The sequence below is a fragment of the Monodelphis domestica genome, chromosome 4, assembly GCF_027887165.1.
Source record: "Monodelphis domestica isolate mMonDom1 chromosome 4, mMonDom1.pri, whole genome shotgun sequence".
Classification (NCBI taxonomy): Eukaryota; Metazoa; Chordata; class Mammalia; order Didelphimorphia; family Didelphidae; genus Monodelphis; species Monodelphis domestica.
Genome location: NC_077230.1, coordinates 74,733,480 through 74,750,506, shown reverse-complemented (window position 1 = coordinate 74,750,506; position 17,027 = coordinate 74,733,480). Strand labels below are relative to the sequence as shown.

The 17,027-nt window shown below is 39.4% G+C and overlaps 1 protein-coding gene across 4 annotated transcripts in view; it reads left to right on the top strand.

The window, feature by feature from the left end:
- CFAP44 (cilia and flagella associated protein 44) overlaps positions 1 to 17,027 on the top strand; it is a 167,848-nt gene that overhangs the window by 128,836 nt on the left and 21,985 nt on the right. For all 4 annotated transcript variants that reach the window (XM_016433465.2, XM_016433464.2, XM_056793465.1 and 1 more), the window contains 6 exons: positions 657 to 852; positions 6,654 to 6,764; positions 8,587 to 8,717; positions 9,354 to 9,470; positions 13,888 to 14,089; positions 16,798 to 16,958. In XM_016433465.2, the coding sequence (XP_016288951.2) occupies positions 657 to 852; positions 6,654 to 6,764; positions 8,587 to 8,717; positions 9,354 to 9,470; positions 13,888 to 14,089; positions 16,798 to 16,958 (918 nt within the window). The remainder of the gene's footprint in view (positions 1 to 656; positions 853 to 6,653; positions 6,765 to 8,586; positions 8,718 to 9,353; positions 9,471 to 13,887; positions 14,090 to 16,797; positions 16,959 to 17,027) is intronic.

Genomic DNA, 17,027 nt, shown 5'->3' with positions numbered 1-17,027 from the left:
CACTGTGGAGTACTTAGGGCGTGTTGGAGCACAAAAGACAACACGGCCATCCAATGCAGCTGAGGAAGTCTCCAGGTGTAACGACTTTTCGTGCCACTGGACCCAGGCTTCCAACGCCAAGAGAGTGGGACTGTCTCTGTGCATCGACTTTTCCACTTAAATCTTCATGCACAAGTGTCTTTGTGCACAAAAACGCACAAAGACAATCGTCATCCTTGGTTACCGAGAGACAACTACTAGATATACACACACATTATATATAACATATACATTTATACACATATTATATACATACATATATATGCAAATACACACACACACACACCACATATATATTAGCTGTGTGATCCAAGGTAAATTGCTTAATATCTTAGTGTTCCTGGAAACCCTGAGATCATCAGCTGCAGCTTTTCACTGGTGACAGAATTCCTATCCTAGGAATTTCCAACCAACCAATAAATAAATAAATAGATGAATGAATGAATGAACAAACAAATAAGTAAAATGAGTAGCTAGAAAATAAATAAATTAAATTCCCACTGAAAGTTGTAATGTACATTTTTTCCAAGTAACACTCACCAATATCCTATTGGCCTTAGAAGATGAAAATTCTCTTATTTTGTGGGTTTTTTTTCATTTTTGATGTTACTGTTTAGTGGAGAATCAATGAGAATCTTGCAGAGATGGAAGAAAGAAAGTCTGAAATTACCAAGCTTCAGGATCAAGAAAAGACACTTTATGCTAGCTTCCAGACAACTCTTGGAGAAAATAATAAATTTGCAAATTTTCTCATGAAAGTGTTGAAGAAGAATATTAAGCGTGTAAAGAAAAAGGAAGTGGAAGGAGAAGAAGGTTTGTATCAATCTTTTTTTGTGGGATCTTTAAAATCCAACATAGAAAGAGTAGCCTTTTAAAAATATCCTCATCTCCACTGGTACTTTTAGTTTAGTTTCAGTTGGGTTTTTTTTCATAGTGATTTCTGAATATCCCTCCCCACTTTCATGTCCTGTGAGCCATTCCTTTTTACAAAGAATAAAAAGGAAAGAAAAGTACCAAATAGTTCCGAAAAACTAACCAATGCATTGATGTGTTCTATAATATATGTGATATTTCACATTCATAGTCATTCTCCCAACTGTGCAAAGAAGGAGAGAGGGAGAGTTACATTTATTTAATTCTTCTTTGGTGACATTACAATAACCCAGCATTTCACATTTGTTTTCTTTTTCTATTTACATTATACTTATCATTGTGTGTATTGTTTTCCTGGTTCTGCTTATGTCACTGGATCCATTCTTGCTCTCTCTCCTGTGCTTCTCTGATTTTCTTCATATTCATATCTTACCATACAGTAAGGTGGAATAGTAGATAGAGCTGTGACCTGGAATCAGGAACACCTGAGTTCAAATCTAACCTCAGGCACTTACTAGCTGTATGACCCTGGGCAAGTCACTTAACCCTGTTTGCTTCAAGTTTCTCGTCTGTAAAATGAGCTGGAGAAGGAAATGGCAAACTACTCCAGCATCTTTGCCAAGAAAACCCCAAATGGGGTCAGAAAGAAACAAACATGGCTGAATAATAACAGTACAATATTCCATTAATGTTACAGACAATGCTTTTTCTTTAGCCATTCTTCAGTTGTTGATGAACTACATTTCCATTCTCTCATGCCCTAAAAAGTGCTGCTGTGAATATTGTGGCATATGGCAGAATCTTTGTTTCTGTCGTTGGTATCTTTAGGGTATATGCCTAACAGTAGGACCTCTGGGTCAGTGTGTATGGACACTTTAGTCCCTTCTCTCTTTTTAAGCATGATTCCAAATTGCTTTCCAGAATAATTGGTCTAATTCATAATTCTACCAACGACTTAGAGTAAGTGGCTATCTTCTTATATTTGAATGCAAAAAAGCACAAATTCAATAGAAGATGCTCCTTTTTCTCAATCACACATGTTTATGCAGAATAACGGGGCAGAAAGTATATTAGATCTGAAGATAAGAGATCTGGGCTGAAACCCAGGACCGGTCACTTACTTTGTGAGTGATCTTGATTACGTTACTTGCCTGATCATTTACAAAGTCATTGTGAAGATACAATGATGGGCTCAGTGGATAGAGAGGCAGACCTAGAGATGGGAAGTTCTGAGTTCAATTCTAGTCTCAGATACTTCCTAGCTTTGCAATCACCTAACCTCCGTTGCCTAGCCCTTACCACTCTTCTTACTATTAAATCTAAGGCAGAAGGTAAGGGTTTTTTTAAAAACCACCATCTTTCCATATTTAGTCATATTTCCCAAAAAAGCAAGAAAAATAAAGTGAGAAAATTTTATTTCAATTTACTTTTCTGTCTTGGAATCAATACTTAGTATTGATTCCAAGATCAGGTAAGGTGTTGTTTTTTTTTTTTTAAAAGATACAATGAGGAATATATATAGAACGAGCAATATATATATATATATATATATACATATATATATATATATAAGCTTTAACAATACTAATAATCCCATTGTGTAAGGATGATATTAGAAAATGAGTATTGTTTTATTAGTTTAGGGATAAGAAGTAAAGTGGCTGCTTGAGACAAGAACTGGAGTTTGAAGCAGAGCTGAGAGAGCATGTTAATTTCAGATGTGACAGTTATAACCATTTTTCTGTGTCAATTCCTCTCTCTGGCAGTTGAAAGTTGGTCTCTGGCAGTTGGCAGAGACACACACTCAGAGACTCTCTCTCAGGGCTGGAGGAGGTAAGATCTTTGCCCCTCTCTGAGGGAAAGATCTGAAGGAGCTCAGTGTTTTCCTTTCCCAACTTGGGAAACACTATTGAATATCTATTGTGGTTTTAATGATTGCTTTACTCTGAGAAGACCAAAGAAAAACCTGGTCTTTGGTTTGGATTTTGAGTCTGTTAAGACTCAGAGTCTGGATTTTTGTTGAGACTCAACCAGCTAGCCTTTGCTATTTTATAATTTGAAGGAAAAGTTAAGAAGTGTATGTAAGGATAATAGTGGTAGTTTTTATTTAGATAGTATAAATATGGGTTAGTCAGATCAGGGAGGATTAGTGTAGCCCGTGAATCATAGGAGAAGCAATTCCTTGTGGAACCAGGGAGTTTATTTGGGTGGATTTAGAATCCTTTAGAATTAGAAGTCCTGACTTCTGGTCAAGATGGCGGCTTAGAGAAAGCTAAAGTTCAGATCTCCAGAAACCCTTCCCTACCGAACTCAAACTATATGCTCCTAGGGCACCGAAATTCAAAACGAACAACAGCATAGACCCCGGGAATCTTCCTCCTGGACCTGAATCAAAAGGTACGGCCCCCCCCAAAAGTCAGAACCCGAGATCACTCGGACCTAAGGGGCAAGCAGAAGGAAGGTCCCAGGACCCATCCCCCCCCAATCCAGAGCTCCGAGTCCAAGGCAGCAGAGTGAACCTCAGAGCCTCAGGGCCAGCTATTCTGAAGACTGCTTCCTGAAAACAACCTGACTCAGAAGAGGGGGAACCCAACACAGACAGCAGGGAAACAGAGAGAGATGGGGGGAGCTTGTAACCCCCTGGCTGGATCCTTCCATCCAAGTCTCATGGAAGGTCCCTGCCTCAGGGCATACTCAGTTCAACCCAGGGAAAGCTAATCCTATCAGGAGCCCTCGGAGAAAGAGGTAAAAGAAATGAATGAAATTTTAGAAAAATTAGAATTAATAGACATATGAAAAAAAATAAATAGGGATAAAAAGGAATACACCTTCTTCTCAGCACCACATGGCACATTCACAAAGATTGACCATACATTAGGTCACAGAAACATGGCACACAAATGCAGAAAAGCAGAAATAATAAATGCAGCCTTTTCAGATCACAAGGCAATAAAAATAACGATCAGTAATGGTACATGGAAAACCAAATCAAAAACTAATTGGAAATTAAACAATATGATACTCCAAAATCATTTAGTTAGAGAAGAAATCATAGAAACAATAATTTCACCGAGGAAAATGATAATGGCGAGACATCCTTTCAAACCTTTTGGGATGCAGCTAAAGCGGTAATCAGAGGTAAATTCATATCCCTGAGTGCATATATTAACAAACTAGGGAGAGCAGAGATCAATCAATTGGAAATGCAAATAAAAAAACTCAAAAGCGATCAAATTAAAAAACCCAAGCAGAAAACCAAACTAGAAATCCTAAAAATTAAGGGAGAAATTAATAAAATCGAAAGTGATAGAACTATTGATTTAATAAATAAGACAAGAAGCTGGTACTTTGAAAAAAGAATTAGAAATCCTTTATTTATTCTTATATGTTTCAATAAATACTTTATTTTTATAATAAGAATCTCTTTAGCATCCTTGCACCTGGCCCTGAAGGGAAGTTCACATTTGAGCTTCACTTCATTACTGAGGATACTTTTGATGACCTCTATCAAAAGTATCCAAACAGTTTTGAACCTATATTGGAACAGTTTTTCTATCTATATTTATGTAGCTTGCCATTATTATTATTATTATTATTTACAATAGTAAGAGGCAATGGGAATTCAAATAGCTTCACGATAATTCTGAAAGGTATGTGGTATTTTTATCCCAATTTTGCCAATTAGAAGCTGACTTTTATAATACCACACAGCTGATAAACATCTGAGGTAGAATTTGAATTTATATCTTCCTAATTTCGAAGGAACAACTCCTGTTGTTGTTGAGTCGTTTCAGTCATGTTTGATTCTTAGTGACCCCTATGTGGGGTTTTCTTGGCAGAGATACTGGAGTGGTTCATCATTTCTTTCTTCAGCTCATTTTACAGAAGAGGAAACTGAGGCATACACCTACGTGACTTGCCTAGATCAGTTGCACAGCTAGTAAGTGTCCAAGGCAAGATTTGAACTCCTGAGCATGAGTCTTCCCAATTCCAGACTCCCCCCAAACTCTATCCACTGTGCCACCTAGTGGTTATGAGAAGCTGTGATACTGTAGTACTGTTGGGTCCAAATGGCTTGAATGCAATCAGTGGCAGGTCATAAACTTTTCTTTCCAAGGGAGAGACAGAATCAGAAACATACTTATGGAACAATTCAGTTTTTTTAATTCTACATCTGATTCTTGCCATTGATTGCTTGAGATTTTGATCTTGACCTACATCTGATCCCATCTTTGGGTTTTTGATTCTGAACTGACACTGCTCTTCTCGCTTACCCTCGTTAATTTTTTTTACACCCTTACCTTGCATCTTGGAGTCAATACTGTGTATTGGCTCCCAGGCAGAAGAGTGGTAAGGGCTAGGCAATGGGGGTCAAGTGACTTGCCCAGGGTCACACAGCTGGGAAGTGTCTGAGGCCAAATTTGAACCCAGGACCTCCTGTCTGTAGGTATTGCCCTCAATCTACTGGGCCACCCAGCTATTTCTACCCCCCTTAGTTTTGATTCTCTACTTGGATCCTGAACATCACTCAGGCAGAGTGGAGCCTCGTTACTAGAGTGCTAGTTTGGAATGAGGACCACCTAGGTTCCAACGGTTTGTGCATGCCGCTCCTTATGTGATGCTGAGCAAACCGCTTAGCCGTTTTTAACCGCAGTCCTCCTCTGGAAAATGGCCATCATCAGAGCACTTAGCCCAGAGTTTTGAGGATCAGATGAAATAATGGCTACACAAGGCTCCCATTCTGTTGTTTGACACAGGGATCCATTCGTGGCTGGCTAAGGCAATTCACTTGTTTGGGTGGCTCCTGCTTTGGATTCGTCCGTGGCTCTTGGCTGCCGACTAGTGGCTATTTTCAGAGTAACTTCACTTGCTAGTTTTCCGGTCCTTAAATGTTTGGAGCAGAAACCATGGATGGAAGACCATGGGCCCAGCTCACTGGTCTTGGCAGTAACGTCTTTTAAAATGCCATTTGCGGAGAGTATATGCTGGCATTTATGCCCAGAATGGATTGGGGCCTGGAAAAATGAGGATTCTGACAAATCTAATAGAGAATTGGCCAGTGAATGCTTATCCCTTATGGAAAATCTTTGAAAATGCAATTGGTTTTTGTAGGAGACACTAAGGGAATGACAAAGACTTTCAGCCAATCCAAACATATTTTCTGGCACATGTAGGAAGGTGTCCGGGTGTCATTACCTCTAGCAAACAATCCAGATGCATTCTAGGAGGACAAAGCAAAGGACCTATAATCCAGAAGAACTGAGTTCTTATTGTACTTACTGGCTCGGGGACCCTGGGCAAATCACCTAACCTCTCCCTGCCTCAGTTTCCTCATCTGTAAAATTGGAATTTTCAATAGTTGTGAGGATAAAATGAGATAATATTTGTAAAGTATGTTGTAAACCTTAAAATTATCGTTATAATTATTATCAATAAAATATCAAGACTTGGCATCTTGACACACTTAAATGTGGTGGACTTGATTTGATTTGATTGATTGATTGAATCAACTCTAACCTTATATAAACAAGACCAGTGAATGAGGGGACTAGTTTTACCCTTATTAATTTGGTGGACACAAAAGGGATAAATAAATAAAAAGATTTTGCCATGGTTTTTTCTTCTTTTTTTCTTTTCTATTTCTGAAAAAGAACTTTTTCATTGAATAGATGAGCTTTTAAAAATCTACTGTGTAGCTTGGATGTATACTTGCTTTTAACAAGAATGTGTTTCTCTTTCAGATGAGGATGAGAGCAGCAAAGAAGAGAGTGATGATGAGTCCAGCTTGGAGAGTGGGGAGGAAGAATCAGAATCGGAGGATGAAGCTTTTGATGAAACCATGGGGTTAGCAAGTAAGTTAGATCATCTGGCGCGGCGTTGATTTCCTATGGCGTCCTGATTGACACCAAATGAAACAACTTGCCCTCTGAACATACAATTTCACAGTGAGTTTTAAAGCAACAACTCTTATGTATCTATCCCTGCTGATAACCGATGGGGATCTCTTCTTCAATGACGTCTCAATCAGGCAGGAAGCTATTGAATGTCAGCTAAAACACTTCCAGAAGAGTCTTAAAGGTTATTATTCATTGTGAAGCAATTTTTAAAAATTGCCAGTAACATTACTATACATGTTCCAAATTTGCATTTTCTCATTCTTGAGCACCCATTTGACTTCCTATATTGCCAGTATTTTAGGGTACTTTAATTTGTACCCATTTCTCAGAAATCCTTATTAATTTTACTCATTGTTTTTTTTTTTAAAGCAGCCCGAAGAGAGTATAGCAATTCTCTTATGTGCTTAGTAAATGAATAGTCTTAGTAAGGAAAAAAAGTATTCTTGTCTGCACTAAGATGTGGTGTTTTAAGATGCTTCAGACGGGGCATCCCAAAAGTTTTAGTGTCATTTTAAGCTATGAAAGCTAAGCTATGAAGGTTTAAAACCTCACTAAGACTTTTAGGACAGCTTGTGTAAATTTCTAAGAAAATTGTTTTTGCAAAACAAATGTTATTTGTATTTTCATACAGTTGCTAAATGAGTCCTACCTTGCAGAAAGGTAACATATTTGCCATTGGCTGATGTAGCCAGTGGGGAAGCTAGGTGGCACAGCATTTGGAGTGCCAGGCCTAGAGTTAGGAAGATTCATCTTTATGAGTTCAAATCTCATTTCAGAAACTTACTATGTGTGACTATGTATAAGTCACTTAACTCTTTTGGCCTCAGTTTCCTCATCTGTAAAACGAGCTGGAGAAAGAAATGGCAAACCACTCCAACATCTTTGCCAAGAAAACACCAAATGATGAATGGATGTTGCACCAATATATGACAAACACACGAGTGAGGAACAAAAAAAAATGCAGTTGTCTCTTCCATATTTGTAGGAGTTGGAACTGTGGCCCCTTTATAATCTAGAAATTCTGCATAAAACTTTTTGACCCTCTTATTATGCCAGAGAAGAAGTCTGAATTTTTCCTTTTTCTTTTATGGGGTGTTTCTAGTATATTACTACAAAATTTGGGTTACATATTTGGTCAGAGGCTATATGTAAGTCAATATTTAGCATAAGCACCATATGAAAAAAATAAATATTTTTAACAATGAAACAAAACTGAGGAGAATAATATTGAAAATAATCTTTGAAAAGCCTTACTGGTACTCACCATTAGTATGTAGAACTGTAGTTATTTTATTAGAAATCTGATTTTTAAGAAAAAAAATCATTGATTTTATTTTTCTGGGAAAGATATTTTATTTCACCAATTACATGTAATAATTTTCCACATAAGTTTTCTGAAGTTATATGATCCAGATTTTCTTCCTCCATCCCTTCCCAGAGCTGGTAATCAATTTGATCTGGGTTATACCTGTATTATCATGTTCATTGATGTAATTGAATAGTAAAATACATACTCTACAGGTCATGTCATATATAAAAATACATACATTTTGTGCCATTTGTGAGTTATTAAACTTTAAAAAAAAAAGAAAACCCCAAATGAGGCACAGAGAGTCAGACAAGGCTAAACAACAACAAATACTAGAACGGTGACTAATGTAAAGCGGTCAACAGATGGAATTTGTCCACACAATCCCAGATTTCAAAAAGGGCTCGACTTTTAGGACTTTTGAATTCCATACCATGTAAGACACTTTGTGTCCCTTTGTGTTCTCAGATTGTGACCCGGCCCTTTATGAAATGACTCTTCAGCTTCGAGAGAAAAGGCTGGACATAGAGGAGGCCTTATCTGATGAGAAGAAAGCGCTTGATAATCTCAAAAAGGAATACGAAGCGATGTCCAAAAAAGTACGCTATCCTTACCTGCCTTTCCAGTTCCGGAACAGCTCCTACCTTGTCCTCAGAGTATCCCTTAGATTTTAGGTTTCAGATAAAAGTTTCTAGGGCAATCACAGGGTTTGAAGGGCAATCAGAGGCAATGAAATGGATTTTCTTTTCTTTTTTTAAACCCTTACCCTCTGTCTTAGAATCAAGACTGTGTATTGGAACCAAGGCAGAAAAGTGGTAAGGGCTAGGCAATGGGGGTCAAGTGACTTGTCCAGGGTCACCCAGCTGGGAAGTGTCTGAAACCAGATTTGACCTCCCATCTCTATGTCTGGCTCTCCATCCACTGAGCCACCCAGCTGCCCCCTTAATTACCTGTTTATGAAGCCCAGGCTGATTGCCCTCAGAAGCAGCTAACTGGCATAGTGAATAAACTTAAATTTTGAATTAGGAAAATCTGAGCTCAGATCCTACTTTAGATGCTTCCTAGCTATGGAGCAGGCACTTTGCCTTTCTTACCCTTCAGTTTCTTTATCTGTAAAAGAAGGATGAAAATTGTTGGGATCCTGCACGACAAAGATGTAAAGCATTTTGCTAAGCTTTGAGCAGTGTATAAATCGTAGCTGTTACTAAGGTTTCGTGCATGGTGGCTTTCCGCAGGTAAAAGTGGTGGGGTCTAATCTGCGTACAGCGGAGGAAGCCTTGGAAGCCTATCAGCGGGAGAAGCAGCAGAGGCTCAATGAGCTGCTGGTGGTGGTCCCTCTGAAGCTGCACCAGGTAACAGGTCCCTCGCTGACGTCCCTGGGCTTCCCTCTGCACAGGGAATGGGAGCATCTCCCAATTCAGAGCTCACCAGAGGGTGGGCGCCCTCTGCTTCTGAGAGTTCCAAGCTGGTCGTGATCAAACTCAGTTGGATTCGGTCAGCGTTCATCGGACGCCTTCTTTATCTTCATGGTCAGCACTCGAGTCAGAAAGAGATGGGAGGGGGACAGCTGGGGGTCCGAGCTGGATCTGGGCTCAGACACTTCCTCGCTGTGTAACCACTCTTGTGTAGCCCGATGGCTCTTCTGTCTTAGAATTAATATTAAGACAGAGGGTAAGGGTTCAGAAGGAACAAAAGGAAATAGGTTGGGGCCACCCTAGGTCTGGTGCATGAGGGCTGTGTGGCTTTAGTCTTAGACTTTGGACTTGAAGTCGCAGGTCCTGGTGATGCTCTTCCAATCGAGGTTTCAGAAGAGTTTCCAATTTCACCCGAATGGAGAAAGTTTCCATTTTCGGAGTCCCCACGACTAGGAACGTTTTGACTCTCTAAGAAGTGTCCGTGACATGCTCCAGACAGAGGGACACGAAGATGACAAGGAATGCATCCATTCTCTAGAATAATAACATAATGAGTGACACAGGGGAGAAGGAAACGAGGGCGGCTTGGTTTAATGGAAGGCAAAATGTACTGGGTCAAAGTGGGAAGTGGAGATGGTCAGAGTGTCCTCAAGAACTCACCATTTTGTGGTCATTGTCAAAACAGTCTGGTACTGGCTGAGAAATAGAAGGGTGGGTCCAGGGAATAGACCGAGTCTACCATATGCAGTAGTAAGGAGCAGTTAAGTGGAACAGAGTGCCGGACCTGGAGACACGAAGGCTTGCCTTTCTGAGTTCATATCTGGCCTCAACACACTTATTAGCCGTATGATCCTGGGAAAATCATTTGACCCTGTTTGCCTCCATTTTCTCATATGTAAAATAGATTAGAGGAAAAAAATTGCCAAACCATACCAGTATCTTTGCTAGAAAAATTCAGATGGAGTCACAAAAGTCAGATACAATTGAAAAATGATTGAATATCAATTATACAGTAATAAATGATCAATGCAATCTAGTGTTTAATAAATGCAATGATCCTTCCTAGTCTGAGGAAGCAGAATTCACTAACAAAAATTTCTGGGAAAACTGGAAAGCAGCTTTGCAGAAACGAGGTATAGACTATAACAGGGTTTTTGAAGGCTTTCACATTTGAGTGCCCAAACTTCAACTTCAAGTTGCCTGTGATTCCCCCACATTACCCCAAAGAGTGGAGGGAGGAAGTGCTCTCTTTGGGCAGCTGGACAGAATGGTGGGGTATGCAAAAAATGTCTCAGGTGCTGGAAAGAGGGGAAACTCTCCAAGAGCCAGTTCGGCACGTGTGCCATGCCTTCACCAACATTGGACTATAACATCTCACTGTATACCCAGATGAGGTAAGATCAGAATGGGTACATGAGGGGTCAGCTGGATAGCTCAGTAGATTGAGAGGCAGGCCTAGATACAGGAGGTCCTAGGTTCAAATCTGACCTCACATACTTCCCAGCTGTGTGGCCCTGAGCAAGTGACCCCCTTCTGAAGGACTTTTGATGAAAACTGCTTTCCACTTCTAGAAAAAAAAAACTGATAGAATATGAATGCAAATCAAAGTATACTTGAAAAAGAAACTTGAAGCATTTTTTTTTGCTTTTTTTTAATCTGTTTTCTTTTGCAAGATGGCTAATATGGAAATGTCTTTTGTGTGACTACATATGTATAATCTATATCAAATTGCTTGCCTTCTCAAGGCAAGGGAGGAGGGGAAAGGGAAGAAGAGAGAGAATCTGAATTCAAATTAAAGAAAAGTTAAAAAAATTTACATGTAATTGGGGGGAATTATTATTATTATTATTTTTATAAAAGGACTCATTGCTTTGGATGGCAACTCATCCTGCTTTTGGTTAGCTCTGCCACTGGAGGGCATTGAGAGAAAGCCAGATGGATCTTAGGAATTCATGCTTCATTTAAGGATTGTATTAAATAAATTCCAAGGACCTACCCAGTGCTAAAATTCTGTGGTGGTATATGGAACAGGCACTGGATTTAGAATTAGGTGTTAAAATATTGTCTCTAGCACTTATTTTATGTATATCTTTTAATCTCTCTGTAGCATAAACCACTTTATAAGTGAAATGTAAATCAAAATAATACTTGCACTACCAAACTTACAGGTTGTTGTGAAAATCAAATGATTAAGAGATAAAAAGCATTTTGTAAACTATTAGGTGTTGTATAATTATTAGCTATTATTATATAGTAGTTGTTTTTCAGTCATGTCTGACTCTTTATGAACTTATTTAAGGTTTTCTTGGTAAAGATACAGGCATGGTTTGCCAGTTCCTTTTCCAGCTAATTTTACAGGTGAGGGAATTGAGGCAAACAGCTTTAAGTGATTTGCCCAATGTCGAATAGCTAGTGTCTGAGATCTTATTTGAACTCAGGATAAGATGAGTCTTCCTGATTCCAAGCTCATAAAACATAAAACAAATCCTTTCTTTTCTTTCACCTTCCTTCCTTCCCTTCCTTCCTTCCTTCCTTCCTTCCTTCCTTCCTTCCTTCCTTCCTTCCTTCCTTCCTTCCTTCCTTCCTTCCTTCCTTCCTTCCTTCCTTCCTTCCTTCCTTCCTTCCTTCCTGTCTTCCTTCCTTCCTTCCTTCCCTTCTTCCCTTCCTCCCTCCCTCCTTCCTTCCTTCCCTCCTTCCCTCCTTCCTTCCTTCCCTCCTTTCCTTCCTTCCTTCCTTCCCTCCTTTCCTTCCTTCCTTCCTTCCTTCCCTCCTTTCCTTCCTTCCTTCCTTCCTTCCTTCCTTCCTTCCTTCCTTCCTTCCTTCCTTCCTTCCTTCCTTCCTTCCTTCCTTCCTTCCTTCCTTCCTTCCTTCCTTTCAATTCAATCTATTTGTCTCTCTTTCTTTCCTTCTTTCAATCATCTGCCCTCTTTGTCTTCAATCTTCCCTTTATATTATAGCAAGAATTGACTTGAAATTTCATAAAACTAAGACTTGAACTATAAGACAAAAAGAAAGAAAATTTATCACAACGTAGTATTTTAGTTTATGCTATCAAAATAGAGCTCTATTTTAAAAGAAAAGGACTCACCGTAATAAGCAATACATTCTAGAATAGTTCTGTTTACCATTGATCCTACTTTATGGTCTTAAAATTGGAATAAACTCATTTAAGTTTTCTACACCCAAAGGAATTGATCAGAAAATCTGTGAAGTCAGGAGAAAGTGCCGAGTCTCCCTCACATCATTTACATTTAATCCTCAGTGGTTCTATCTGAGATCCCATCAGTTTGGATGTTCCTTTCAAGATGCAGGTCACGTGACTCACCTATGCCAGCCCATTGCCCATCTCTGCTCACATAAGTTCACTGTTGGGGACTTTCTCAATGACAACCTCAAACCCTAAACCACTAACCTACAAGCCTGTATAGCATTTTCTTGTTCTTCTAGGGAAGTATTTCTGCCTTTAGTTTTTACCAGAATTAGGAAGCAAGACTAGTGATTATTTGCTATATGGGAGATGCAATTTTGCTCCTGCATTTCAGAGTTAGGGGCACTGGGGCAAGAGGCATGATCCAGGATATCACTGCTCTCAGCACCTGACTTCACTCTTCCAAATTTCCTTAGCTATTCTCACCTGCAGTTGAGGCTCTGCAGGACGTTGTTTCTGGTCCTTCCTAATGCTGTTGGTACTTTTCCTCTGAGATCATCTCCAATTTATCACACATATATATGATGGATAGATATTGTTTGTACATGGTTATTTGCATCTTATCTACCTCATTAATTGTGAGGCAGTACAATAGTATTAAGTCAGGAAAATTTGAATTCAAATCTGGCCTCAGACACTGTGTGACCTTGTACAGGTCACTTAACCTCTGCCTGCCTCAGTTTCCTTGACTACAAAATGAGAATACTAATACCACCTACCTCTTGGGATTATAGTGAGGATCAAATAAGCTAATATTTGTAATGCACTTCACGCAATGCCTAGCACATAGTAAGTGCTTATTCTCTCCCCCATCCCTCTTGCTGTAGTGTATAAGTATTTTCAGGGAAGCCATTCCTGGTCCTCCTGAATGCTTTTGCCTTTCCTCTGAGATGCTCTTCAATTATTCTGTGTCTATTTTGTTTGCATACGTAGTTGTTTGTGTGTTATTTTCCCCATTATATTGTGAACTCCTTGAGAGCAGAGATCCAGTTGTATCCATAAAGCTTAGCATCGTTCTTGACACATAGAAAGAGCTTAAAAAAAGACCTTGTTGATTGACCGGTGGCATAAGTTAGAAAAAAAGAGTATCTTGTGTCCTTCCAAATCGTTGATTTTCATAATGCCTTTGTTTGTGGTTTCTGGCAGATAGAATGTGTGGAACTTGGAGAAATACCCAGTGACCTCTCCAATGCTTTGGTATTTTCTAATTCTTCCCTGCAACATCTGCAAGAAAGAATTGTACAGCTACAAGAAGAGAATTTTGAACAGCACGAACTGAACAAAGAATGCCGGGAACGGCGCAAAAAGCTTATTTTTGAAAAGAGAGAAATGGCCAAAAAGATCACAAGTGAGTCACTTAGTCCTTGCTTTAAATTAAGAAACAGCCAGGGACGCTGTTAGGTGGCACAGTGGATAAAGCAACGGGCAGTAGAACCTGTGTTCAAATCTGGCTGTGTGATCCTCAGAACTGATCAATTTTGAAGCACAATATAAAGGTGTTTTTTTTTTTTAAGAAATAATCAGTAATTTTGGTGATAAAAATGAAGTGACTCTCCTTGACTCCTTCTCATCCCCAACAAGTGTTTTAAGGGATAGTTACTGATGGCGATGACTTGGGGCTTGCCAAGTCATGGCAGGAAGAGATCCCTTGAAATCATTAGACTTGAGGTCAGCAATCTCAATAGCCAGAAATATTATCAGGGCTCAGCACTACCCTAAAGCAGAGATATCAACAGGACTAGAGACCCTGTGGGAGTGATGGGATCCAGATTAAAATGTGATTGAGAAATATTTACCAAAAATAAGAAATCCAATAAAACAGAGAGATATTACACTTAAAAGTAAGTCAATATGCCGCCTGCAGGGATGCGAATTGATGACTCTTGTTCTATTTAAATTTGACACCACTATCCTAAATCAAGGATTTGATGTTGTGATTTAGTCATTTCTGCCCTAGCTGACTCTATGTGATCCTTTTTGGGGTTTTCTTGGCAACAATACTAGAGTAGTTTGCTATTTCCTTCTCTAGCTCATTTTGTAGGTGAGGAATCTGAGGCAAACAGTTAAATGACTTACCCAGGATCACACAGCCGGTAAGTATCTGAGACCAGATTTGAATTCAGGAAGATGAATCTTCCTGACTCCAGTTCCGGCTATCTATCCATTGTGCCACTTAGATGTCCTCATATATTGGATAAGAGGAGGGAAACAGCCTTAGAGTAAAGGAGAATCAGATAGATGGTGCAGTGGAGAAAACACTGGATCCAGAATCAAGAAGTCTGGTTCAAACATGACTCAGATATTTGTTAGCTGGGTTAGTCACTTAACCTCTACCTGCCTCAATTTCTTCATCTGTAAAACAAATTTAACAATAGCAACTACTTCCCATGATTGTTGTGAGGATCAAGAGAGATAATTTTACAAAGCACTCTGCCAACCTTAAAGTACTATATAAATGCTGTTTTTTTTTTTAAGAGAAATGTAGTATAGAGGAAGAAGAGGGAGAAAGGGAAAAAGGAGAAAATATGGCGCTGTTGATTTGCTGGGAGACATTATACAGGGAAGGAGTAATTAAAGCTCCTTTTTAAAAAGTAATTGTTTTAAAAGTTAAAAAAAAATCTCTACCCAACCCCACTTGATTGTCTTGATCAAGCCGTGATCTGAGATAGTGGGGCTCGTGATTTTCCTTGGGGACCACACCTTCTACTGGAAAGTGGCTTCCAAAGCGTTTGGTTTCATTCTTTGACCACACTGCAGCATTTGACCCTATTGAGTACCCCCTCCTTCTTTAAGCATTCTAGTCCCCTGATTTCTGTGATGCCAAGCGATCCCAGTTCTCTTGGCTCTGGGGACAGAACAGTGCCCTTTTCTATCAAATTAGGAGGTTGGGCTCCCTTCTAATGCTCCTGCTCAGCACTTCTTCTTACCTAAATGACTGCTTCTTCTCTCATCTGGAGAAGGAAATGGCAAACCACTCTAGTCTCTGCCAAGAAAACCTCAAACGGGGTCACAGAGTCAGACATGACTGAAAAGGACTCAACAACAATAAACCTCCTACCATTACTGGAATATGTTCCTGAGAGACAGCAGGTACTTCAAGGGAGGAAAGCTATAATGAGGTCTTGTGTGATTGAAAGAGGAGGGAGGGAGAGAGAAAGCATGGAAGGAACACCTACTATTTATCAGGCAGTGTACTAAGTGCTTTTTTACAAATATTACCTCATCTGATCCTCACAACATTGCAGGGTAGGTGCTATTATCATTGATTTTACTATTGAGAAAACTGAGGCAAACAGAGGCTAATTGGCTTGTCCAGGGTCATACAGCTAGTAAGTTTTTATGGCTATATTCGAACTCAGATCTTCCTGATTTCAGAGCCAATGCTCTAACCACTTTACTACCAGCTGAACCACATTTCCCATGATTCTCTGGGCATTATGGATGGGTCTGGTTGGAGTTCATGGGGCTAAAATCCTCTGAGATGTGTGCCTGTAGAATTAAAGTTTTTCAAAAGATACACAAATTCCTAATGGATTCAGGGCAAAAGACTGAGCAGGGTCAGCTAGGGTGCCATTGGGAGAAGGAGGAGGGAAGCTTGAACTTAGATTTTAAAAGGAGGTAAAGGACAAATGCTAAAGAAGGACATAGAAGGCATTTAAAACAAGGTCAGGAGCATGGCATGGAGATAGGAATTCTGAGGACAATTGCTGGCATTTTTATAGCACTTTAAATGTACGGAATGTTTTATGTGTCTTATTGAAACCTCACAACAATCTTTCGACATCCTATTGTTATTCTTGATTTTTCCAAGGTTAATAAGCATCTGAAGTTGGATTCAAATTCAGGAGCGCCTGACAACAGGCTCAATGCTCTATCCACCCTGTCATCTGACTATTTCTCTGTAGCCAAACTCATTACAATGGCTGAAAGCTAAACTGGTCACACATAATATTTGTGCCAACTCTTAATAAAATTGGTATGCTTTGATATTCATCAGCAATAAAAAGTGAAATGGGAAGGTGAAAATAAGTAAATGCAATGACTGTCTTCTTTTAGCAATGAAGGAGATGGTTTCTAAGCTGATGATCAACAAGTTTGGCAGAGAGATAGACCTGGAAGCCCTTCAGACACTCTCTGTAAACAAAAAACTTGAAGAACTGAAGATCAAGAAAATGAAAAAAGAGCTCTCAAATGCAAAGGAGATAAAATCTTGGGAGGTAAGGCTCAGAGTGCTGCTACTCGCGACCTATATGTCTTTTTTTTAAACATTATTTTATTTGGTCATT